This window comes from Sceloporus undulatus, chromosome 1, assembly GCF_019175285.1.
Source record: "Sceloporus undulatus isolate JIND9_A2432 ecotype Alabama chromosome 1, SceUnd_v1.1, whole genome shotgun sequence".
NCBI lineage: Eukaryota > Metazoa > Chordata > Lepidosauria > Squamata > Phrynosomatidae > Sceloporus > Sceloporus undulatus.
Genome location: NC_056522.1, coordinates 75060053 through 75086948, shown reverse-complemented (window position 1 = coordinate 75086948; position 26896 = coordinate 75060053). Strand labels below are relative to the sequence as shown.

General features: G+C 40.4%; 1 protein-coding gene across 5 annotated transcripts; it reads left to right on the top strand.

The window, feature by feature from the left end:
- The first annotated feature begins 3763 nt into the window (after positions 1-3763).
- Positions 3764-26896, top strand: CEP43 (centrosomal protein 43). 5 transcript variants are annotated; one of them, XM_042445787.1, is made up of 13 exons: positions 3770-3929; positions 7635-7688; positions 9067-9121; positions 9987-10075; positions 10418-10555; positions 10753-10836; positions 15070-15126; positions 19474-19691; positions 20740-20849; positions 22220-22282; positions 22626-22659; positions 24314-24407; positions 25993-26896. In XM_042445787.1, the coding sequence occupies exons 1-13, from the start codon at positions 3831-3833 to the stop codon at positions 26065-26067; spliced, it is 1170 nt and encodes a 389-aa protein (XP_042301721.1). In that variant the 5' UTR covers positions 3770-3830; the 3' UTR covers positions 26068-26896. The 5 variants fall into 5 exon arrangements, with proteins under 5 accessions (XP_042301724.1, XP_042301723.1, XP_042301721.1 ...); XM_042445790.1 differs by lacking the exon at positions 10418-10555 and having other exon boundaries at positions 3764-3929; XM_042445789.1 differs by lacking the exon at positions 24314-24407 and having other exon boundaries at positions 3764-3929.

The following is a 26896-nucleotide window of genomic DNA, read 5'->3' as shown; positions in this document are numbered from 1 at the left end:
TTAGGTGTATGCATTCGGGATGGCAAAGCTTGCTTCCTCTCCATGTAGGGTTGCCATACATAAGGACCGCTAAACTGGAACAAATGTAGGACAACATTTTAAAATGTAGGACACTTTTTAAAAAATGGAGGACACCCCACGCCCCTTCCTGGCCTCTAAGGAGACCGAGGCCTCCTTAGAGGCCAGGAAGGGGCGGCCTTCTCCCTTCTCCTTGGCTTCTAGGGAGGCCCAGGCCTCCTTAAAAGCCGGGAAGGAGAGCGGGGGCCAGCCGCGATCGCTGCGATCACAGCCGGCCTCCTCCCTCTTCCCTGGCTTTTAAGGAGTCCCAGGCCTCCTTAAAGGCCAGGAAGGCGCGAGGGGGCCAGGAAGGGAAGGAGGAGGTGGGTTGGCGCCATGGCCAGTTGCATTAGCGGCAGCAGCAATGGCCGCAGGAGTGGGCCTCAGACCGGGACCAAGGCATGGGTGGGAGCAAAACCGGACCGGGACCGGGAGGGCCCCCCAAAATCGGAATTTTCCTGGCGGCCACCGGGATATGGCATCCCTATCTCCATGGCACACTTACCCAATACAAAAGGCTGGGGAAAACTGCAGAATAGGGTAAGCTATGATGATGGGAGTTCAACATAAGAGGAAGTTCCCCACAGCTATGAGTCACTTTCTGTGAGCAAAGCCTTTACACATTTTAGAGAATCTTCTGTTTCCCTTTTAACATGTTGTTGTTGTTGTTGTTGTTGTTATTATTGTGTGTCTTTGGGTTGTTTCTGATTTATGGCAATCCTAATATTATATAAAATATCAAAGGGTTTTCTTGGCAAGATTTGTACAGAGGGGGTTTGACATTGCCTTCCTCTGAAGCTGAGAGAGTGTGACTGGGCCATTGTGTAAAAATTTACAAGATTAGGATCATTTTATCCAATTTACCTGGCATGCAGGTTGCGAAGTACTAACTCAAAACACTGATCTGCAGCTACATTATGCAATCAAATGTCTTTAGTGGGCTAGTTTGAATTCCATAGCTTTTAAAATCAGAAAATGGATTTTTAGTGCCCCCTTCAGTGGTATTTTGGAATCACATACTAAATATTAATCCTTTTATCTTTATATGGTATCTTGGGGTAGCTTTATACACTCCTATCTCTATCACATTGCTATAGAATTGAGATTTTAACTCTCTATAGCAGGGGTAGGCAACCCCTTTGAGCCGGGGGCCGGGTTGCTGTCCCTCAGACAACTGGGGGGCCGAAGCCAAAAAATAAATAATAATTATTATTTTTTTAAAAATTAAATAAATAAATAAACCGGGACAAATGTAGGACAATATTTTCAAATGGAGGGCACTTTTAAAATAAAAAATGGAGGACACGTGAAAAAATTTGCTGATTTTTAAAAAAATGTTAAGATAAATGCATGTTTCTGAGGCTTCTATAGACAATTGCCCCACCATGCCTGTTGCGCGAGATGCCAAAGGCCCGGCGGCAATTGGCGGCAGGACCAGGCTGGGGCCGCCGGTCCCAAGGCCTTGCCGGGCCGCATTTGGCCCGCGGGCTGCAGGTTGCCTACCCCTGCTCTATAGGGTTGCCATAATTGTCCGCTATAACAAGGGACAAAATGTGGAACAAATTTGAGACCAAACTAGGACAACTGCAGGACAAAACTCAGCCCAAAATGTAGGGCATTTAAGAAAAAGGGAGGACCTTAAATGTCCTACATTTTGGGCTGAATTTTGTCCTGCAGTTGTCCTACAGTTTGGTCTCGAATTTGTCCTACATTTTGTCCCTGGTAATAGTGGACAATTTGCCCAGCAGTGCATAAGATCAGCCTGCTAGATAGATACTAATTTTGTCTCTGCATGGAAAGGGCACTAGAGATGAAAAATTAACACTATAGTACGGTAGGCCCTCTGTATTCACCAATTATTTATCCATAGATTCAAACATCCATGGCTTGAATATACCCAAAAGCAAACCTTTGTTTTGTCATTTTATATAAGGGGCAATAATGCCAGGAAAGTGGAGGGGAGTAGAAAGAGTGGAAGGCCACAAGCTAAATAGATGGACTCTATTAAGGAAGTGATGGGTATGGGTTTGAAAGAATTAAGCAGAACAATGGAGGACAGAGGGTCTTGGAGATGTCTCATCAGCAGGATCACCATGGGTCGAGATCGACATGATAATAATCATAATGATGATAATAATAATTTATTTATATTTTCCTGCCTCTCCCTGGGGATCAAGACAGGATTACGACAAAAATAAAATACATCAAAACAGTAATAGCTAAATAAATCCTCTAACCCTCCCCATCTTAAATTAATAAAGTTCACAGTTAAAATTCTGATCAATTATAATCAAATGGAGTGGAGAATCTAAAACGGATGGGAGATCCATCATAGGGATCAAGATGGGAAGACCCGCCGGAAGAGATCTGTCTTAACTGCCTTCTTAAAGGCATCTAAGGCCCGTTCCACACGGGTGTAAAGTGTGTCCTGGGGATGCACTAGGGTTAAAGAAAGTGTGTGCCTTATGCATGCACCTAACCCTAGTACGTCCCCAGGACGTACAAAATGGTGGCGCCCGTTCCACATGGGGGCCGCCATGACTACATCACGACCACGCCACCTCCAAATGGGGCGGTGCGGAAGTGACATAGTGGGGCCGCGCGAGGGTGCCTGGGGCACCCTTTCCATGGCCCCAGAAGGAGCTCCGTTCCATGATTTGGAGTCCTTCCACGATTTGCGTCGCTGGCGCAGCCTCTACACAGCTGCGCCAGCAACACAAATGAGAAAGGGTCTGAGTGGCTCCTTTCTCTGTGTCCCTGCCACTGTCGGGTGTCCTTGGGGCATGAAGCCCCAAGGATGCCCCTTGTCAGGTTGCGGGGAAGCGGCCTTTTGCCGCATCCCCGCAGCCTGGAAAGCGGCAGATCGGGGCCTCAGAGGCTGCCGCTGTGGCAACCTGAGGCCCTGATCCGGCGGGGAAAGGGCCAGTTACAGGCCGCCCCAAACGAGCAGTCTGTAACACACCTAAGATAGTAATAAGACGGATCTCCTCCGGAAGGTCGTTCCATAGTTTTGGGGTGGCAGCAAAGAAAGACCTCTGGGAGGCTGTTACCAATCTGGTCTTTTGTGATTGCAATATAGGTCCCTCTCAGAGGTTCTGAGAGTGAGGGGCGGATTTTGGTAAAACATTCTGGGGAGTATCTTCCAGGCTAGTTGTTGGCAACATTGCTATGCATGCAAGGCCTGAAACAGCACACAGGCATCTGACTAACATCTCCAACTGTTTTTCCTCTTTCTCCAGTTTGGTTTGTAACCTCTTGCCTGAAGAAGAGGCCCATGGAGCTCTGGAAGCTTGCAACAAGTATGTTCTGTACTTGGATTGGCCAAATCACTGATGGGGTTTTGCTTGTATTTGTTAGCTACCGCCCCTGAATGTTTTATATATCTGAAATGGAGGGAAACTTTCATCTGAGGGAAACAGTGGGCACTTTTATTTTTTAAAACACAGAGAGAGAGAGAGAGAGAGAGAGAGAGGCATAGTTTTGTATCACGCTTGTATTTTTATTTCAGAAACCTAGGCTGTTGGCTGAAACAGAGAGAGAGAGAACCCCCCCTTTCTCAAATGTCCCGCGCTGCCTCCGAACCGCATCCGCACATTCGCCACGGCGGCTCAGAGCGCGGGCCGTGAGGCGGGCGCCCTACTGCTGGCGCCGCCTCTTCCTCCTCCTCCGGGGCCTGCCTCGCCTCTTAGCCGACAAATGCGCCTCAGAGTGACGAATCTGCGGGGCTGGACCTTTCGCTAGTTCAGTTTAGGCGGTTGTCAGGGAGAATCAAGATGGCGGCGGCGGCGGCGGCGGCGACGGAGGAAGACACGGAGCTGAGGGACCTCCTGGTGCAGACGCTGGAGAGCAGCGGGGTGCTAAACAAAATCAAGGTGAGGCGAGGGGGAATGGCGGCGACGCTGCTGCTCAGTGTTAACCAGGCACTCAGAGGCGCTAGCGTTGAGCCAGGAGCGGTGCGACTTGGAGGGAGAGGGATACGGGGCTTGCAGACCCGCCGCCCTCCTCCGCCAGCTGCCATTCTCTGCCTCAAGGCAGTGCCACCACGCGCTGGCTGTGCCTCAGGGCGCATGCGCGGAACTCTGAGGGCGAGAGAGAGAGAGTGTCTATGACCCCGATCCTCCCCAGGAGAGAGCAAGCGCCTATAGATGCAGCAGAGCCATAGGCTGCACCCTCCTCTCTGCAGGAAACAACCCCACTGTTGACTGCCATGGCTCCAGGTCTGTGGAATTGTAGAATCATAGAGTTGGAAGAGACTGCAAGGGCCCTGATCCAGTCCAACCCCATGCTGCCATGCAGGAACTCTCAATCAAAGCATCCCCATTGACAAATGGCCATCCAGCCTCTGTTTAAAGACCTCCAAGGAAGGAGCCTTCACTACACTCCGAGGAAGGAGTGTGTCCCACTCTCGGACAGCCCTTACTGTCAGGAAGTTCCTCCTAATGTTGGAGATGTAATCTCTTTACCTGTAGCATCCATTGTTCCAGGTCCTAGTCTCTGGAGCAGCAGAAAACAAGCTTGCTCCCTCCTCAATTTGACATCCCTTCAAATATTTAAACAGGGCTATCATATCACCTCTTAACCTTCTCTTCTCCAAGCTAAACATCCCCAGCTCCCTAAGTCTCTCCTCATAAGACCCTTCACCATTTTAGTCGCCCTCCTTTGGACACATGGCTCCATTTTCTCAATGTCCTTTTTGAATTGTGGTGCCCAGAACTGTACACAATATTCCAGGTGGGGCTTGACTAGAGCAGAATAGAGTGTAGTTTGTTGTGGCACAAGGCATCCCCCGACAGAGAAGGCTTAATTAAATGTCTCACAAAGCTGCTGTCCCCATGTTCCTTACCACTGAGCCATGCATGGCTGTTAAAGGCGTGGTGCCAAGCTGCGTTTGTCCCAGTCTGACACTGCTTTGAGTGCCATGGGCCGGTGCTGTGGAATCTTGGGATTTGTAGTTTGTTCTGGCGCCTGTCTCACAAATGTCTCACAAAACTACAGTTCCCAGAGTCCAGTAGCATTGACCCGGGGCAGTTAAAGCCATGGTGCCAAACTGCAGTAGTTCCAGTACATAGAGAGGTCTTGTAGCACCTTTGAGACTCACTGAAAGAAAGAAATTGGCAGCATGTGTTTTTGTGGACTTCAGTCTGCTTCCTCAGATGCATTTACGAAAGCTCAAGCTGCCAATTTCTTTTGGTGAGTCTGAAAGGTGCTACAAGATCTCTCTACATACTGATTCTACAGACTAACACGGCTATTATCTTTGAATTCTGCACTAGTTCCAGTCTGACACCACTTTAACCGCCATTACTCGGTCCTAGCAAAATGTTTTGAGGGAGCCTTAGCTTTCTCAGATGGAGAGCTCTGATGCCACAACAAACTACAGTTCTCAGAATGTCATAGCCTTGAGCCATGGTAGTTAAAAGTGGCATCAAATGAGATTATTTCTGCAGTGCGGATGCAGCCCTATACTCTGTGACATTGTACCCCATCCAGCATTCTCTGTCTAGGGTGACTAGATGTCCTCCTTTTCCAGGACATGACCTATCCAGGAAGAATTCTAAAAGGTCCATTTTGAGCTTGCCTAAGAAGCACGAATTTATGTTTATAAGAGTGTTTTTAGCTCTTATTTTGTAATGCCCTACATGTTTCTTGATTGTCATACCTTTTGCGGTGCCTTGTCCATCTTTGTGGTCATGACATCTGACCACCCTGTCTCTTTCCCTGGTGAGCAAGTAAATCTCCAGGATTACCTCCAGGACATGAGAGCAATTCCTTTCCCTGCTTTGCCCTGACAAGACATATTTCATGGGTATGCTGTCTTTGATCTTAGAAGCTACTAGTGTTGATGCCTTTAGTGCAGTGGTTCCAACCTTTGGTCCTTCAGTTGAGCTGGACTTCAGCTCCCATAATTCCTGTTGGCCAAGTAGGCTGGGGTTTCTAGGAGCTGGAGTCCAAAACAAATGCCAAACCAAAGGTTGGGAACCCTGTTCTAATGGATGTGAAACACCAGGCAGAAGGTTCTGGAATCCTTATCACCATCACGGTCAAATGTTAATAGCTGGCTAATAGTGTAACAAGGGGTGAAATAAATAGGCAAAATAAAGCAGCTTCTAGCCGCTTTGAAGGCGAGGGCATTTATATGACGCATACCTCCAAAGTGGGTGGAGAGCAAAATGAAGCCGTGCTTTGAGGCTAAAAAATTGGGCAAAAAGAAGTCAGGATACTTCAACTTAGCTCAGAAAATGTGCATCTTTGCACCTGCATATATACAGCCTGACACCAGTGCGAGGCTGTGGCAAAGCAAAAAAAAGAAAAAAAAGAAAGTGTGACAATTCTAGTGGATGTAATTACAACATACACAAACTGGACAGTCCAACAAGGGGCCATAGAGGTGAAGGGGGCATCTGTGAGGAGCCTCCATAATGGTGCTTTGCCAATGTATCACTTGCACATTGATATGCTGATGCCCTGTACTAGCAGAGCATCGCATGTATGACTGTGTGGCTGATCAAAGGGGCTGCCATGCAGTGGGATGACATCTGGGTGGATATGGGAGGTACTTGGAGGTCACAGGTGATGTATTAGTGTGGCAATACACATGCATGGTAGGAAGGCAAAAAAAAAATACTCAGTGGTACAGTTTGAGCCTGCTCTGTCTGGTCTGCCTGTGGTGTTCAGCCTACCTTGGGAGTGGGTTGTGAGGACCAGGACTGAGGGAGTAGTGGTGATTTTGGGGTTACTCCTTGTCTGCAGTAAGATATTTTTTATTAATGTTACTCCTGCTTTTACTCCTATTATATTTCTCAATAAAAATTAAAAATGGTGCTTGCATGTACAATATAATTACTCCTACTCCTGTAAAAACCTGTTACTCCTTTACTCCTACTCCCCAGCCTTGATGCAGACAGTGGATTTTCGACCCACTTTCAGAAAAAGCAAGATCTAGCTGCTTTTTCTGCTCATGTGCTCCACCCCCAAGAGTTACTTCTTCTTTGTTATGCTCTGTTAGACAATTTGGCCTTTAGTGTGGCTGTTCAGAGAGATGGAGAGGAAGCTATGAATAGTCTGGGATGTAAATCTTTGTGTTAACAAATTTGTACAGTTCTTGTGTCTGTTAGGAGGGGAGATGCGGCAATTTGCTCAATTATGTTTGATTCTGCCATATGTAACCACAGGGATCTCCCAGTTGCTTTGTCCTGGGGGAGGTGCACCCTAGCCCATTGGACTTGTTATCCAGCCAGGAGGATCTGCTTTGTTACCTTGCGATGGTCCATGTAGAATTTGTGGTTTTGGGGGCTGATTTCTGTCATCCCTTAGCACAGTGGAATTTCTGTTAGATACTTGAGCTCCATCTGCAACTTATCTAGACAAGCAGGAGGAAAAGTAATATAGTAAGTGCTGCAAGAGTTTATTTCCTATAAAATCAGAGACCTTTCACATGGGTACAGATTGAACAAAAGGGGAAGAATGAATCTACTTTTGGAACAATCATCGGAGCAGTTTGGCTTGGAATCCGGTTTGCTTAATGTATGTAATTATAAAATGTATATATTTGTACAAATACTGGCTTTCTATTACAGGCAGAGTTGCGGGCAGCTGTGTTTTTGGCTCTTGAAGAGCAAGAAAAAGTAGAGGTAAGTAGATAAGGTAATACTTTGATTTCTATTATTTTTAGTATGCTAATCTGTTTTTTGGTGCATTCATAGAATCATAGCATTGGAAGAGACCACAAGGGCCATCCAGTACAGCAGTAGTTTTTGAACTTTATTGGTTTGACATAGATCTGAAACACACTGTAGAAATAATCCAGTTTGCGACCGCTTTAACTGCTGTTGCTCAGTGCTAGGGAGTCCTGGGAATTGTAGTTTAGTGTGGTACCAGAACTCCCTGAGAGAAGGTTAAACGTCTCCCAAAACTACAGTTCTCAGAATTCCCTAACATTGAGCCAGGGCAGTTAAAGCAGTCTCAAACTGGATTATTTCTGCATTGTGTTTTGGACCATAATAATAATAATAAATAATAAAAATTTTATTTATATCCCGCCCTTCCTGCGATCAGGGCGGCTTACAACAGGGTTAAAAACAACAAGCCATATAATACAAAAGATTAAAATACAAAACCATCAAACCATACAATAAAATAACAGACAAAAAGACCCATAGCCCAACCTCTTGGCCACGGAAGAGGAGGGAGGCCCACAGGATTTTATTCGGGGAATGCCTGTTGAAACAGGAAGGTTTTTAGGTCCTTCCTGAATTGGGCCAGGGTGGTAGACGAGCGGAGCTCAGTGGGCAGCGTATTCCAAAGGGCTGAGGCAGCCGTGGAGAATGTCCTCCGTGTGGTGGAGGCTAACCTGGCCCCAGGCACCTTCAGTAATTGCTGCCCCGACGTTCTGAGGGTGCGAGGCGGAATAGTTGTGCTTGAGCAACTATTTCTGTCTTTCAGGTTTATCAGTGTATCTTAAGGTGCTGACCATCAGGGTTATGCCTGAAAGTGCAAATGGAAGAGCAGAGAAGATGGAGTAATTTCTTGTTTGAAAGTCTGCAACTGATGACAGCAACATATTCCAGGAAAAGAGGATACTTCTGTAAACCTCAGTACCATTTTTTGTCTCCGCTTGTTTTATTTTATTAACTAGAAATAGGTAAAGAGTGGGTCTATACCACTATGCAAATAAAAAAGACATTGGCACTTTTGCTCTGCTTCCTTCCCATTCAGCAGAGTCATTTCAGATGTGTACGTTAGCACTAAAACAATTAAAATATTTTTATTTTTAATATTTTATCCTGTTGCAGTACTATTAAGATCACCCAGATTAGGTTGGTATTGCTATTTCCTATTCATCAGTGTCATATTCTGACAATGTATGATTTCAGAATGGCTCTAAGTCTAAAGGTTTAGGCAAAGTACAAATTATTAATACAGTAATTGCTACCTGCCTCTTAAATTTAAAGCCAGAAAAATTGTATTACTTTGTACTAATTCTTTTAAATTTTCCTCATCATTTTGCAGAATAAGACACCTCTGGTAAATGAAAGTTTGCGAAAGTTTTTAAATACAAAGGATGGTAAGTTCTACCTTTTTTCTTTAAAATTATAGCATATTTGTTGGAAGTTATGATAGTATTGTGGAGGAACTAAGGCTGAGTGAGAGCTTGTAGCTATTAGTAGATGAACAGCCATACTTGGACTTTTGCCAGACTTATTGTGAGTACTTTGACAAATTACTCCATATGTAAAATAAGAATAGTATTGCTCTACCTCTCACCTTTGTTATACGGAAGAATGCTAAGATTGTAAAATATTTGGAAAATTTGGTTTCTAAATCATTGTTAAGAATATGTGCCAAGCAGTTAAAATAAGGATGAAAGCATCACAGTGAAATGTTTATCAACTTCAGTGGGAACAATTTTATATTTAAAAATAGGCTTTATCAAAATTTCCCTGTACTTAGAGATGCACCCAAGTGGATGTTTTTCCAGGAGATGTGCTCAGTGTCAACTGCTCATAAAAGGTGATTGATCTAAGTGTTTTGGCTCAGATCTTGAATTTTTTTTCTCACCAGCAGAAGCAGGGGAGAACTTTAACTGATTTCCCCCTTAAGCCCTTTGTTCTGCACCCATCTACTCTAGAAGGCTGAGGGATTCTTTGAAATGCAAAGGAGGGCAAGTGCTGAAGGAAGAGAAAAAAATTGACAAAAATTACCCCTTTCCACTAGGAGGATCATCATTCCAACTTAAGAACTGACAGAGCCCTTCCATTAAGACCTCCCTAAAACCATTCTCAAATGCTAAAAACAACCTTTCATTTTGACACAGTAGTTTTGTAAGCAATCCCAAAAATATTAATATGGCTAAATTCTACTTTCTAAGTAGCTCATGTGAATACAATATGAGGAAGTTACATGTGATACATATCTTCTTCTTTTTTTAGGTCGATTGGTGGCTAGTCTTGTTGCTGAATTTCTTCAGTTCTTTAATCTTGATTTTACTTTGGCTGTCTTTCAACCTGAATCAAGTACAGTAAGTATTTTTGATTTTTATTTAAAACATAATAATTATGGATAAGTGTGCTAATGTTGAATGGCCCATCATCAGAGCAATATAAATCTTCAGGGTCAGTTTCAGTGGAGGGAATAAAATAACTGCAACATGGAGAAATATATGACATGGGTATTTTAAGGGGAAGAGAGAATATTAATATTTTGAATCATGTCTCTTTCTGATAGCTTCTAGATTATACCTTGGCACTTCTGGATCAAATTGTTTTTCTGTCACCGGGCTACCAAATATTTCAAAATATCCAAGTTTGTTTTGTATGTACATTGTGTTGATTATTTATTTATTTACTTATTTATTTTGTAGTTAAATGGACTTGAAGCTCGAGAGAACTTAGCTCGAGACTTGGGAATTGTAGAAGCTAAAACTTCAGTAGATGGACCATTATTGCTGGAAGTGGTCCGAAGATGCCAGCAAAAGAGAGGAGTTTGTAACAGTGGAGATGTAAGGATTGTTAAAATGTGTAGTAATTTATTTATTTGGCCTATGTTTTAAAAATATTTGTCTTGATATAGGCACTTGGCGGATGAATTACCTTTTAAGTAATGGTAGCATCTGTAAGAGAATCTATATGTTGCTTTATGGTATTCTAATAAAATTTTTGTACAATGGTTATTTTCTTTTTTGAAACTTCCATTTAGGCCACCCCAATAATAGATGAAAGTGCACATTCTCCTCCAAAATCATCAGATGGAAGGTCTCATATACACACATTGCCAAGTAAGGTAAGTCAGAAAAATAGAATTTAACATAATATTTTAGAGGCATTTGGTAATACCGTACATCTGTGACAACCACAGGCTTGCCATCTGCTGTTTGAGCTTCCGGGGATGGCAAGCCCCAGCTTTTCCAATGGGCATGTGTGCACGTGGTGCTGCGAGTGGGAGCATGCACCCATTGAAAAGAACAGATCTTAAGATCCCACATTTTTTGCTATCTGTGGGGAGTCTGGAATAAATCCCTGAGGATAGCAAGGGCACACTGTATAGAAAGAATATATATTACTAAAATTAAACAGCAGCAGCCACAAATATATGAGGATCAGAAATGTGCAGCTGTCCAAATTCTGGTTGGAATTGGATGTGGTTGGTTTGATTTGATTTTAAATACAAATTATAGAACAATCTTAAGTGTGGGGAGGGGGGATGGGGAGTGAAGTGGCGAATCCTCCAAAGTATTGCTAGCTGGCAGTGCAATTCAGCATATGGGGAGCTATTTGTGCTGTGTTTTTTAGTCTAATGATTCTGTTCATCTGCACCCTAGGTCTGACCCGCCTTTCCTTAACATCCATTTTTAGACATAATTAAGTGTGGATTAACAGATTCTGTAAAAGCTCCTGGTCAAGTTCCTTGTACTGTATCAGCAGAGTTCTTTTCTATCAACAGAGAAAATGACCACCTCATCTTGACTCATCCCAGTTGACTCTTGGGGGTGGAAGGTTACAGTTGTCTCTCTTCCTTTTTTTCAGCATGAAACTGAATTCTGAAAATTCCAGCAAATCTGAAGTAAAATTTGCTGTTCAGAAAATTATAACATACAATGTGTAATTCTATGTAATGGATGTAATGTGCTTTGTTTATCCCAGGGAGGGCAAAAGTATGATGTTATTGGACTGGAAATTCTGTTAGCTCTAGCCAGTAGAGGGAGTGGTGAGGAGTACTGGAGTTGCAGTTCAAACACTTCTGAGGAACCATGGCTATCTACCCTTGCTAGCCCAAACATTGATTACTCCCAGGACAATGAGTTGTGTAATTAAGAAGGCTTATCTGTATGGACATAATTTCATTTTGTAAGAGTAAAGATAAGACATTTGGAATTGACCAGCTTTTGATCCTTTTGCTTTGTGCAGCATTGCTTTAGATTTATTGATATTGTAAACATTGGTGTCCTGTCCTGGTACATTTTATTTCTTTGCAACTTTTGTTTTTCCTTCTTCCCCTGCTTCAAGAAATGGCTTAATGCATCTTGTTTCACTATGAACTGGACCAAGAGGGCTATACAGTATGAGATACTGGACTGTGGTGGTTTAACAAGGAAAATCCTGATTTCATGTGTGAATCATATTTATTGTTAAGACCTAGTTAATAAGGTTAAATTTCTGGGACTCTCTGTTATACAGTATCTCAGATCACATTAGAGAGGACTAGAGATATAAAATTTCCTAAGATCAGTATCTGGGGTAGGGGCAGTTGGCAAGAAGCAAGGAGAGTAAAAAGAAATACGTTTCCTGACTTATTCCAACTTCAGCTGTTCCTGATCCTGGTGAAGTACGCATTTAACATATTCCATTACATGTTAAATGTGTATTAATGTATTATGTTAGCAATGACTGTCTTTTAAAAACAATTAGATTATGCTTTCCTGAATCCTGCAGCCACCTCGGTCCTTGAGAACTGACCTTTTTTGTTCTTTAACCCATCCAAAATCAAAAATGTGCAGGATATACAGCTTCTCCAAAAGCTGAAAGCTCTCATTTTAGATGAGTAAATGCCAGGTAGTTGTATATTAATCCCTTATCTTAAAATGTTTTAATTATAATTGGAACATAAACCTTTTCATAATCTATAATTGTTTAGGGAGAAATTTGTAGGGAGAAAGTATTCCCACACCATGTCCCTCCCTCCTCACATTGCAAGCCAGTAGTCATGAATTTAGAGGGCAGCACAAGAATGATCCTCACTGAATCATATCAAAGATCCTGCTCATCTAGTGTTCTGTTTCTGGAAGTGGTGTGCTTACTTCTTAGATCTAGGAAAAGATTCCCCCATCATGTAGCAGCCAAAGCAATATCACCCGGGTGGGGAAGGCAGGTAGGAGAGCCCAGGGGCGGAGAAGGAGGCAGTTGCGAATGTGAGTGGGCAGGTGAGATGCTGGTGGCTTAGAGGGAATAGGGATCTCCACAGGGAGGTGGATTGCAGTCAGGCTGCTATGGGGAACCCTGAGAAATGCAGGGCTGTGGAGGAGAACATGCGGGGCAAACACAGGCATGCCCCCCAGCAACTGAGGGGGTCAGTTTTGGGGTTGACCATGTGTGCATGTTTAATGTTGTTAGTAAGATTGGATATATAGCCTTTTAATACATTTTAATATCTTTCATGTTTGAACTTCATAAATTGTTTCCTAAATCATATATTTGTAGTTTTATTCATGCTTTTGTATTGCTTTTTCAAATTTGTATTAAGTATATTGTTAGTCACCGTGAATCCCATTATCAGGAGAAATGCAGGATACAAATGAATAAAATAAATAAATAAACACTAGCGATAACAAGTATACTGTATTTCTATACTGCTTATCAGTGCACTTACGCACTCGCTGAGCGGTTTACAGTGTGTAAGCTAATTGCCCCCATCAAGCTGGGTACTCATTTTAGTGACCTTGGTAGGATGCCAGGCTGAATCAACCCCGAGTGTATTGAACTCACAACCTTGTGATTTGTGAGTGAGAGGCTGCAGTACAGGCACTTAACTACTGTGCTACAAGGGCTCCATACATTACAACAACAATATATGCAAGTATGGGACTGCTTATGCTTCTTTGAGCATTGCAGTTGCTAGAGGAAATACAATGGCTGTCAGGTGTAGAAATTGTCTCTCCTGTAAATGGCAATCAAACTTGTTTGACTTGGTAAGATGTCTGGCAGTTGCTGTGGCATGAAGAAGAGGCTGTTATAGCCAAAGCACTTGGCTGCAACTGTTGCTAAAGCAAAAGATTATTCAGTGTGTTTAAAATTTCAACTGAAATAATGGAAGGAAGCAAAGGATATCTTTGTTTTAGCCCGAATGTGCTGATTGTGGAGTGAAGAATGGAGATGTCACTATATGGAGGGGTAGCATTGAACAGAAATATGCTATCATTTGTCCACTACTGAGATTGAGTCATCTTTGTGCAGAGTTAACCACATTGCTGCATGGGGCAGGCATGACTGTCTTCTCATAAATATGTTTTCTCAAGTTGCAAAAAATGTTGGAAATACTTAAAATCACAACTTGTTGATTTATGGTAAAATGCAGTTAAAACAACATAAGGAACAGAAAACATCATAAAACACTGTAATAGCTTCTAGAAATAAGGATGACATCTGAACATCTGGAGTGTGTGTATGCTGTTGGAGGAGAATAAATCTGTAATGGACTTTGATAGCCAGGGTACCATTAGAGGGTTTCCAGGTTTGATAGCGCTATAGGCCACACCGATCTGGGAGACAACAAGGATAGTTTTTCTTCATTGTTGTCATTGTATGCCTTTAAGTAACTGCCAACTTAATGGAAACCCTAAGGCAAGCTTATCACAGGGGTTTCTTGGCAAGATTTGTTCAGAAAGGTTTGCCTTTGCCTTCTTCTTAGGCTGAAAGAGGGTGATTTGCCCAAGGTCATTTCCATGGTGGATCAGGGATTCAAACTTTCTCTAGTTGATCTTAAATTCCAAGTAGGACACTACAGAGGAAGGTAGTCAGTTACATACCTGGATGCTTAAGCCTTGTTGCTGTGCATACTAGCAAGCCTACTGGAGAAAGGGCTGGGATCTGCAAGGTGAACTGGTCTTTTTGAAAGAAACAGGCTTCTTGATCCAAATATTTCTAAAATGTAAGCTGAATGTTCCAGGAGAAAAAAATTTGAAAGCAAGATGGCAGTATAGCCTAAAATTCAAATACTTTGACTTGTCAAATGAATCTCTCTGATGAGCTTGCCTGTGAAATTTGTCACCCTGCTTCCATGTACTTGCCCCTCTATGTTGTTTCCATTTAAAGCTCATAAGAATTTTAAGGATCAGTGAACTTGGAGGTGTCAGCCTGCAATTCCTTAAGTATATAACAGTTATGGAGATAAGACTATCAGACAAAATCTTTAAGCAGGTTTTTAAGGTGAGAGTATACATTCAAGAATCTAAATTCCCTTGATATAATCCACATATAATTTCTTTTCATTTTTGTGCCATTATTTTATTCTTGTGCTCAGATACCAAGGTATAAAGGACATCGTAAACAGAAAAGGTGCTTGGACACGGCAGAGCAGGTAAAATGCATGAGCAGAAGAACATGACAGGTGCTTTTAGTTTTACTTTTAAAAAAGTGTAGTATGCACTAAACATCAATTCAATTTGCTCAGTTGCATTTTGATAGACTAATGCCACAGATATAAAGAAATAGCATGGTCTGAGGCACAATATTCACAATTTTATTTAAAGTTAATACAGAGTTCATTAAATAAGCTTTACAAATATGGAGTAACTGACTGCTTGCCTATCCTTCTTCCTGAGTATTGCAAGGTGATGTGTCTTTCCAAAAAGATGGTTTGTGACATGATGCCACATACTTGAATTCTCTAGATTTAATAAATGAGTATGTAAACAGAATTTGGTTCATTAAAGTTACTATGTACTGTTACTTTTTTATTATCTGAGGGCCAGTTCACACACGGCATTTCTGTGAGTGAACTCAGAAATGTTAGCTCTGAATTTCCTGACTGGAATCCTAAAACATGTGTAGCTCTATCTAATTGGCAGTTGAAGTTCACCTGCAGCGGTATACACTGACTAGTTTCTCCCCTCATTGAAGTGAAAGGTCAGAAGGACTTCAAGGCACTCCAGTCTTGTCTGCTGAAATACACAGTTGTTATAAAGGAGCTTTTAGACTCTAACCAGGCAGCTTGGGATTGGTTTTCTTTTCACTTTTAAAAGCATGTTGTGTGTACTGGTGATGAGCTAAGATTAAAAAAAGTTTTAAAAAAGTGATGCAGATATGCTTTCACAAAGCTAATTGCTTGAGTAAGTTCTTATGCTCAGTGTTTTATAGGATACCAAGTTATAGTTGATACTATTGTGTTATATGAACAGGTTGAGAAATGGTCATTTGAATACGTCTGGTCTTTAACAATTTTCTATCAAGGAAACAGATGCTAACCCTAACTAAGGGTCAAATAGACAGCCAGAAGGGGCGGCTTTAAGCTGCCCCTTTTGAAGGTGGTTGGGGCCATGGCAACTGCACACAGTAGCCCCGGTCGGCCTTGAAGCTGCCTGAAAAAGGAGTAGCAAAGAGCTGCTCCTTTTTCGGACAGTAAAAAACTTTTTTGTGCCTGTGCCATGTCCAGAAGCCGGCTTCATGATGCCCTGGCCAAGATGATGAAACTAAGATTGTAATATTTTGGCCATATCATGATAAGATATGATTCAGTAGAATAGACAGTAATGCTTGGTAAGGTAGAAGACAGCTCAAAAGAGGAAGACTGCATTCTGGATGGATAGATTAGTCAAATACTGTAATTTATTTTATGTCTCCGAGGATCTTTAAATGAGGACAAAAAGCATGGATTCAGGCAAGTCTTCTGTGTGACTGCACAGTCAATTTCTGATTTTACCTTAGTGAAAAAAATCAAGGAATGGATGATATCTACTAAGCTTTAAAGCTTTTAAAGATGCTTTATTACTATTGGTCATGAGGTGGTGTGAAAATAAGCTACTGTTGGTAGAATTGCTTTTAATTGATAGAGTTTTTCTCTTAGATAAAAAGAGCGGTTAACTCCAAATCTGTATTACTGGTGTATATTGAGCATAACATATGGCTGCCAATCCTGTTTTTACTACTTAATTAGAAACCTGACAAAACTGTGGTTGGGTGGCAGGGGCTTGGAAAAATCACATGGGAAACCTCACTGTATCTGTGCCTCACATGTTTCTGAGGAAAACCCAGGTTGTGCCCATTTTCCACCCAGGATTTCACATCTCTAAATGTATATATACATGGGTGTCTAAGGGGAACATTGCTGCTATTCTTCATATCACAGCATTGTTGGCTTTGCTGCTCAACCCAGAATTTGATCAATTCTACATACAGACTGATTTGAAAACATCTTTTGGTCATTCATTTCAATGTAACATATTGAGTTGCAAAATAATATAGGCATTTAAGAATGTGTAATGTGCTCTGCATTTGGGGGGGGGGGGAAACCCACAATTAGCCTTTGCTTCATCAGACATTTGAAAAATCTGTAAAAATTATCTATAGAATCTTTAGAAAAAATCTGTAGAAATTACAGATGCCCAAATTTTCTTGTAATAAGGAATTGCTTCAGTTTTGAACTGTATAAGATTCCTGCATTTTTGTGCATTAACAAGAAGAAAATTATAGTGTAATCCTCTGAATCTGCTAAGAGGTAGTTCCCTTTGAATTTAGTGAGGTTTAATTCCATGTAAGTGTGTGTAGGAGTTTATGCTCATTGTGAGTGTTGTTTTAGGCTGGGTAATTACAAAAATGCACAAGACAACTGTCAATACAGTCAGCCCTCTGTTTTCATGGGGGATCCATTCTGGACCCCCCCCTCCCCCCACAAAATGGAAACTTGGATATATTCAAGCCCCTTAGGCTTGAATGGGGCGTGTGCTTGCGAACGGCTGTGGGCATGTACCCTATTTTAACCCCCTCTGTTTGCTCCTCACGAGTAAGTTAAGGTCGCGGATCTGTAGTCCGTGAAAATAGAGGACCAACTGTAATGTATTCTGCAAATCAGATTATAGAAATGCCCATGGTGTAGTGTTGGTTGTTGAAGAGAGGGTGAAAATTGCTTGGAAACATTTTCACTTGCCATCGGATTCATAATGATCTTCACAGCCAAATTGCTACATGTTGTTCAATATGAGCTCTTCAAGTAGCTATGGGCAAGCAGTTTTCCTGGGTAACAGGAAAGGTCCTGACTGGGAAGAAAAAAAAAATCAGTTTTATAAAAGGGTTTTCTGCATTTCTGATGTACTATTGATCTTCCAAAGCAAGTGGATACAGTGTGATCTAGGGGCATCATAGGAACATGCCTACAGTTTTTTAACACTTTCCTGACCCATTCTTTCCAGCCACAAAAAGGCAGTTTTGTAATTTTGGGTTTCATCCAGCCCTAAAAGCCCTGAAAGAAATGGAGCAGAAGCCACTACATGTTTGATTTTTTTTTTTGATCATGTGTTTTAAATTTTTTTGCTGATTATGGCCTTCAGCGGTTCCTATGGGCTGAAAAATTATCCCCAACAGCCCACTTAGGCCCTATACAGACAGGCCAAAATAAAGCTGCTTCAGGTCACTTTGGAGGTATGGTGTTTCAATGATACATGTGTCCTAAGAGTCTGGAAGCTGCACCAAAGCTGCACTCCAGTCCTTAGGACTGGAACGTGGCTTTGGTGTGGCTTCTGGACTCTTAGGACGCATGTATCATTTAAATACCATAGTTGCAAAATGACTCGAAGCAGCTTTATTTTGGCCTGTCTGTATCAGGCCACTGTTGCCTTTCCCTGCTCTAACCAGTTGTAGAGATATTAAGAATAGTGGATAGTTCTTCTTCTCTTGTATGATTTTTAACACCTTTGCTTGCTGAAGAAGCCAGTAGAGCTTTGAAAGCTTGTATAATATAATTTCTTTGTTTGCCTTCAGACAAACGTTTGAACAATTTATTTTTATTCCACATGCAGAAAATCATCAATGATCTTTATGCAGTTGACTTGTGTATGAACAGGAGTAATGATCCTATTTTTGTTCTAAAGTTTTTTCTGCATGTGAATTTCTTGAGAAAGGCAATTTGCTATCATTCTATCAAGCTGTTACTAAGTAATTGTATACATTAGTTTTATGTAACTTATTTATTGCGTTAATGTTTGACTACACAAATGTACAGCAGTCTTTTCTTCAAATTCTACATGAAATGCTTAATTCAGTTCCCTATACAATTTACTTAACTATTTTAGAACAGCACAGTTAAACTGACAAAAATATGGTATCCAGTAATAAAATAAACATCCTGTTGTTTTAAGTAAACACCCCTGTTTTCTTAAATTGTAAGTCTAAAGTGCAGAATTTTGTTACTACTGAGGATTGTATTTGTACTTTGGTGGGTGCTAGTTGTTACCTAGTTTCAGAAGATTAATTGAAACAGTTTCTCCCAGGTCATTCAGTAATTATAGCTGTTCATGTAGTATATTGCCTTTTATTTACTGCATTCTATTTGTTTGGCTTTTGCTAATTCAGTAGCTTTGAATGTGTGTTTATTTAACAGTGGATTGTTAATATTTGCACATCACATTGAGTGTTCATGTGATGTTGGGGGTGCAAGTAGTATTGGTTCAGGAATTGTGTAAGTATCAGATTTTTAATGGCCTTCTCTTCATCTTATATATAATTTGCTTTCTTTACAACCCCCAGAGTTGGGATTTTTGCCTATACTTCCAACAGTTCCAGTGAAATATTACTTATGGCCATGTATTTTTGGCCATTACAATTATTGATGTTTTGTTTGTTCTTTATAACTGTGTCTTTAAAAATGAGTTCCTACAGCTCGGTGGAAACAGATTCTGTAATATTATGTAATGGAATCTGCAATTTTTTTAAGGTTACAGAAACCAGTCATAGTGATACAAGCAACTTGTCTGGTGACACAAAGAGTAAAGCCAGTATTCACTTCTTACCAAACGAACTGAAGCCAATTTCTCAACCAAACAAAGACACTGATACCAAAGAAAAGAATAGTTTAGTTGGAGAGGAAGATGATGCAGATGGAGATTCATTCTTTGATGATCCTATACCAAAACCAGAACACTCTTACGGCTGGTAAATCACTTCTAGTTTAAATGTTTCTTTTAGATTTAATCTGTCAAATGTTTATGTTATGGGATGCCAAATTTTTGTAACTTTATAGTGAATAAAGAAAAGACTTAAAGAACCACTGAAAATAGAAATCACCTTTTTTAAAAAAATAGAAAATATATGCATTGTAATTCAGAAATATTTACTTTCATATCTTTATATAAACAGATGCATTTGGTGATAATAAAGCAATAATAGTTTCAGTAGGTTTATAAAAACTGTTAAAGTGAGAATATCAGTGCTTCAACTTGCAGCACTGTGAACTAGTACATGTAGCAGAGCATTAGATACTCTGCATGAAAGTGCCTTTATGCACTGAAGATGGCAGAGTCAACTGAGTCTCTCTAGTTCTACACCTTCAGTTGACTAACATGAACCATCTTCCCAGAGTTAACCCTTCTTATAACCTAGAGAGGCCTTTTGAGGTCATTACACACACTCTTGACTCATATACCAAACTGTCTCTTGTGTTGTACCCTCCATATGCAAATGCCGTTTTCTCTAGAAGGCATTTTCAGCTTCAAGAAAACAAGAATTAAAATAACCAAGAATGGTGTCTATTGGATAATATTTTCAACAGGTTCTCGTCTTCCATAAGTCATTTCGATTCATACTTGCTTCTTCTACTGAGACAAATTTACCCCAACTCAGAATTATAATTAACTTGAAACATTTTTCTGTTCACATTACATGGGACTTCCTTTTATTAACCTAAGTTGTGTTTATAAAAAGTCCCTCAGCATTCATAGTGTTTCTGTGCAAGGTGCCATGGCCTTTAAGTGAAGCATGCAGAAGTTTTGTTATGGAAAATAAAATCTGTACAGTGCTTTACATGAAAGTAGATCCACCACTGATCATTCAATTGCTGTTACTACTATTTTGTGGTGTTGGTGTGTGGATGGTGCAGCCTAGCTCTGGATATATTGTTTTGCCTAGTAATGTATCTAATTAGAGAATGTGAATTAGCTAAAAACATTGACTGCTTTTCTCGCTTTTTTTTTTTTAATTAAAGGAAAAATGATTCTAGCAAAGAGGGAAATGTTGCATCTCTTTCAGATGCACCACCTGTAAAGACTGGCTTGAGTTCTTTGACTGGAGCACCACCACTAAAAGAGTCTGATAGTAAGTGTAATTTGTTGACTTCTTTCATAGGGTGAGAGGAACAGGAGAATTTGCAGTGCCATGCTGTAATTATTATGATTGTTCATTAATTATAACGGCTAAACTGTTTTCATTAAGAATTCCTGCTCTGTAAGAAAAGATAAGAGAATATGATAGGTGCCACACTTCAACACTCTTCATCTCAAAGCTCTAAATAAAAATTTAGTTCTTCTGGATTGTAGTGACCTAATTGCAAGAACAGTTCAGGTGTTAAAAAGAAGCAAGAATGCAAACGTGTACCTCAGTAAAACTTTTGCAACTCCAGTTCTATTTTTGGTCCTTATTCAACTGAAAAGACTACTTCTTTTGCATCTTCCCCTTCTACTTACGTCTTGTTCTGCTCTCCCTCCTCGAAACTGCTCTACCACATTCCCAGTTTTCTTGAGCAGATCTGAGAGATGAACAAAGGAGAAAGGAATTAATTTTACCACAGACAGATACCATTAGTTATAGCCTTTTTTCTGTTTTATATTGGATCCAAATACAGCGCGCCTGTGTCATACGCAGGCGCGCCTTACGCGGCTTGAGCATACACGCTCAAGCCGCAGGGCGCGCACGGGGTGGAAGGGGCGGCGCGTCCCATTCAATTGAATGGGCGCGCTCGCCCGTTGCGCCCCGCTGCGCCACCATGCACGAGCCCCATTGTTTACAATGGGGCTTGAGCATAGGCGGAATTCGCCTTATGCGGAGGGATCCGGAACGGATCCCTGCGTAAGGCAAGGATGCACTGTAAAACAAATTCATTTGTTTCAAAGGATATGTTAATTAAAATTGTATACTAATGTATTATACCCAGTGTTTCTCTAGAAGGCAGTTTGTACAATCAGTCTTCCTCATCTCTAATTTGTGGTTCCAGTAAGCCGTCCATGAAACCCTCTACAAAGACTTTGGGGTCTTCCCAAACAATGGGATCTGTGTTGTATAGAGTGCTGTGTCAAGGGAGAATTGTCTGTAATTAGATCAGTTTTGTTCCAGCAGGAGCTCCAGTAGCAAACCCCTTTTGTACAACATGGAATAATTCTACCTAGCACCACAACCATGCCTGTTCAGGAGAAAGCCTTACCCTCTTGAGAGGGTTTAACCAGGATATAGGAGAATGGAGGATGAGGAGATGATGATGATTGGTTTCATGATCGATTTCATGATTACTATCTGTTTATCCAACTGTTGACTACAAAATAAAATATCAAACTGAAGTTGGGATTTAAGATGTTTAATTTTTTAAAATTTTGTCATCAGATGACGGAGCAATTCTGTCATCAGATTATGAAGCATCTTGTTTTGTAAGAAGCTGTTATGCAGTTTTAAACTTCCTAATTTTTGGTTTACAGATGCAGACTCCATTATGAAAGATGTAAAGATAGTGAATTCTAAACTTGGAACACTTGAAATAGGCAAGTAGCTCTTTGGCAAAAAGACAATATATATAATTTCACCCTGTGTTGCATGATTTATTGTATGTTATGGTTCTAAAAAATATACCAAAATAAATAAATAAACCGTATCTGGTTGAAACATTGTGCAGATAAAAGTAGATAATTGAATGTCATTGAAGTATTACTTTTCCAGAAGTCTTTCATCATTTAGCCCAACTTACTCAGTTTTTAAATGTATCATTTTTTCTCTGAAAAACACTGCAGAGGCCCTTTCTTTTTACTAACATGAGGTTGGAACGAAATGGACCTACCTGCTTAAGAACAGAATTTGCTAATGCTTTGTTTGATTACTTACAAACAGGAGATGAAGATGAATATGCTGATGACTTCAACAGGTAAGAAAATAATACTTAAATTCCTAGGCTGGAATCTTATTGGCGCACTGTGCCAACATAGTGGTGGCAACAGGAGAAAGACCACAGGTACTTCAGCTGTGAAGGAAGTAAGACATTAGAGAACCAGGCTGCTCAGAGTTGGCAGATTTTTGTCTGAATTCCTTTGTCATGTCTGTGGCCTCATTTCCACTTACCTCTTGATTTGCTTTCTGCACCGATTCCTGAAACCAGTTCAGCAAACAGCATGGTTCCCACTATGTTTGTACTGGTTTCAAGAATCGGTGCAAGAAGCAACAGCCGTGGCTTCCCTGCCATGTCTCCCTCCGTCCTTCCTGGCCATATTGGGGGCGGAGAAGAGGCCAGGGTGGAAGGAGAGAGGCCAGGAGGACTGAGGCACTTTGGGCCGAAGGAGAGAGGCAGGCTGGGAGGATGCAGCCACTGCCAGCAGGAACAAAGGCAGATTCAAATCCGATTTGATTCTGCTTGGTTCCCACTTGGGCTGAATTGATTTATTTCCAAATAAATTGATTCAGCCCCCAAAACACAATTTTTCCAGTGTCTTTTTGATGCAGGTGAAATGGGTAAAAAACATGCCCACCCCCCTTTCTGAATTGCTTCAGGGATTCAAATTAAGTGGGAACCATGCCTGTTTAACCCGGATCGAGACCCGGTTTAAACCATAGTGGCAACAAGGCCAAAATTTTCCTGGAAAAAGTTCAACTTCTAGCATAGTTCTCCTGCAGGTCTCTGGCCCTAGAGTGCTATATTTCAAAGCACCATGGATTTTTTTCTGAATTCAATACAACTTACAGGTATACACTTAAATTCTCAAATAGGTTTAAAAAGCTCATTTATTTCTATATAGTTAATGCTATGCACAAAATTACTACAGTCGCCCCTCCAAGTCCATGGGCTTGGAAATCTGCGGAGGGGAAACTACTATTAACTTTAATGGGGCTCGTGCCTATGGTGCACTCCCTGCATGCACACCCCCCATTCAAGCCTATGAGGCTTGAATATACATGATATTTCAAACTTGTGGGGGGATCCAGAATGGATCCCTCATGACTTCAAAGTGGCAACTGTTTGTGTCCCTTAAGGTACTCCTGAAAGATTTTATACATTCTGAATTGTTTGACATTCTAACATTTTACATGTGTTTCATACTGTATATGTATTATCTAAATGTACAAATCATCATAATGTGTTTTATCAGTGTAAAACTATTTCCTTTGATCAGTTCAGTTCAATTCAGAACAGATTTCCACATATAACAAATGTGGAAGCCAGTGTAGTCCATGTAAATTCCATGTACTGTAAATGACTGATATTTCCAAGAAAAGATATCTGGAATTTGAGATGCCACTTCATGAGTTTGTTCTGTGTAGATCTTAAACAGCTCAATCCACATGTCATTTTACATACATATTAGTTACCCTTATTTAGTTTAATGCACATTATTCTAAATAATTACTCCAAAAAGAAATAAAGCTATAAGCCTGTTCTCTAATATGTTTTGCTTGATATCTGGGAATCATGTCTAAAGTTAGATAGTGAAGAGATTTTTTGATAGCTAACTCAATTCATAAGGAGTTCTTTAATGTTTGGGGAAAGAATTTCATTGTTTCCCTCTTTCAAATTTTTCTTTTGTTAGTACCAGTCATCGATCAGAAAAAAGTGAAGCCAGCATTAGTGAAGAAATAGATGATATATCCGTGGAGTTAGAAGACTTCAATACTAGTGATAAAGTATGACATTTATAATTTTACATGGGGTTAGAAATGTATCTGTTTTGCACTAACCATACTTAGAAGAGCTGAACAAATGCCTAACCATAACAATGAAACTTGAGAGAGGTAAAAGCTATTTAAGAATTCTTTATATTTCATTTATGTGCTCTTAGAATCATAGAATCCCAGAGTTAGAAGAGATCACAAGGGCGATCTAATTCAATCTCCATCCAGTCCTGCCATGCAGGAATACACAATCAAAGCACCCCTGACAGATGGCCATCCAGCCTCTGTTTCAAAACCTCGAAAGAAAGAGACCCCACCATTCTCTGAGCCAGCATGTTATACTGTCAAACAGCTCTTACCGCCAGGAGGTTCTTTGTAATGATTAAATGCTATCCCTTTTCCTGTTGCTTGAATCCATTGCTCTGTTTTCTAGCCTCGGGAGCAGCAGAAAATAAGCTTACTTCATCCTCAACATAACATCCCATCTAGGCAGATTAGTGTCTTAATCTGGGGTATTTTTTGATCCCATTGAAAATCTGTTGTAGGGTATAAAGTCCTCCGTTTCCATGAGAGGTACATAATAAAGAATATTCCACAGTATCCAAACATCCCAACCCTGAAAACACATATTCACATGAGATTGAAACAATTGTTTTGAGTAACTATCAGTCCTCCTTTATAAGAAGAAGCTGTAACCAATAGATTTTCTTTGTCTTTCAAATACTAGCATTTTTACAAACAAACGAACAAACAAAAAAGGAAGAGAAAAGTAAAGAAAAACATGTGCATGATTAGGGTGCTGAAACTCAGAGACATTATTTACATCACTTTTGATGACAGTGTCATAAAATGCCTAGTTGTACTAGATCTTGGTGAATGCTACAACAAAACCTGACTTGTGTCAAAAATGTCCTTTCTGCCTGGATGAGGATTAATATAGTTTCATACCTGCATTCTGCCATGCCTACTGTTTAGATAAAAAAATTCTGTGATCAAGAGTGTCCTCTTACGTCATTGTACATTTAATTTATTTCTTGATTTTGCTGATGTATAAAGTACCGTATTTTCCAGCGTATAAGATGACTTTTTGACCCTCTAAAATTGTGTCTAACATCAGGGGTCATCTTATACACCGGGTAACAAGAGAGCCCCAGGGCCTGGCATGCTTACCTGGTTGTTCTGCCGGCTTCTTAGGCCTCCTGAGGCCTTTCTCTTTTTATTTAAAAATGATTACCTGTCTTGCTTGTATTTACCAGTTAAAATAGAATTTTAATTGTATCTATTTGTATTTATATATTAGACTACCCATTGTGTCTGACAAAGCTACCCATAGACTTAATCATTAAAAAAAAACAGTGCATTTTTGTTCCTTTCATTTTTATTTTGAAAATCAAAATTATTTATTTAGAAGTAAATATGATTGAATTTGATGGGACTTAGACATGCTAGGATTGTACTGGTAGTTGCGTTTAGGAGAGTACTTAAATTTCAAATATTGTTCATAAACATTCAAAAGGAGGCAAGATCTGTAAAAAATAGTTGTAAAATATGAATTTAAATTTCAGTTAATATTTTGATCTTTCTTTTTTCTTTTTAGCTTGAAGACCTCACACAAGATTTCACCATTTCTCAGTTGAGTGGTGATGCAGATTACATAGAAGATGTTGCATGAGTAAAGAGCAGAAAACCTAATATGTTGCATTGAGGACCTTTGTAGGATCTGTTTTAAGACAATCACTCTGCTGATGTATCCCTTCCCCAGTTGTGCCTTGTGTTTCAAAGGTGGGGAGAATCTAACCACCAACACTTTTGGGGAAGAGTTTTAACAACTTGGAAGAACTGAAAAAAGTTGGCATATAGTTACTGTCTAGTTCAACTTAAATCTTTTATGCAAGATACTGGATAGTTTCCTAGACCATGTCCGTTGCAGGCAACAGACATACCAAGTTAATTGATCTACAGGAATTCAGAAGAAATCATCAAACCAGATGAAGAATGGTAGGCATAGTTTAATGCTATAGCAACCATTCAGCCTCTTGCTGAAGAAACCAAGAAAATTCAATGTTTGATCTTGATCTTCTGTTGACCCAATTATAATTTTCAGTATTCAATACAGTTTGTTTCTTAGATATTGAAGTTTTTTCAAGGGGGGGGGAGAGCTGATATTACCCATGATCTTCATAACTAACTATTGGGATGCCTAACACGAGAAATATGAAAAAAAAAGGTGTCTAAAGTATGAATCCCCGAGATTTCTAGTATGTTGGTCCCTCATTGCAACTTAAGTGCTTAGTTCTGTGTGGTCAAGATCACTAGGTACTTCTGAAAATTGCAGCTGACATATGAGCCTTAACTCTAAACTTATTTTTATATATTTAAACATTTGTGACCCTAAGCTAGCCTTTTGTTTGTTAACTTAATGAAAGCTATAAATGGTTATTAGCATGAGGGTTTTTTTTTGAAACAGCTTAATACAGAATAAATAATTATTACAAGAGGCA

Coding starts and splice junctions, on each gene's coding strand:
- CEP43 (XM_042445787.1), top strand. CDS start 3,831: ATGGCGGCGGCGGCGGCGGCGGCGACGGAGGAAGACACGGAGCTGAGG. Junction 7,689..9,066: donor AAGAGCAAGAAAAAGTAGAG/GTAAGTAGATAA, acceptor ATCATTTTGCAG/AATAAGACACCTCTGGTAAA. Junction 10,076..10,417: donor TTCAACCTGAATCAAGTACA/GTAAGTATTTTT, acceptor TTTATTTTGTAG/TTAAATGGACTTGAAGCTCG.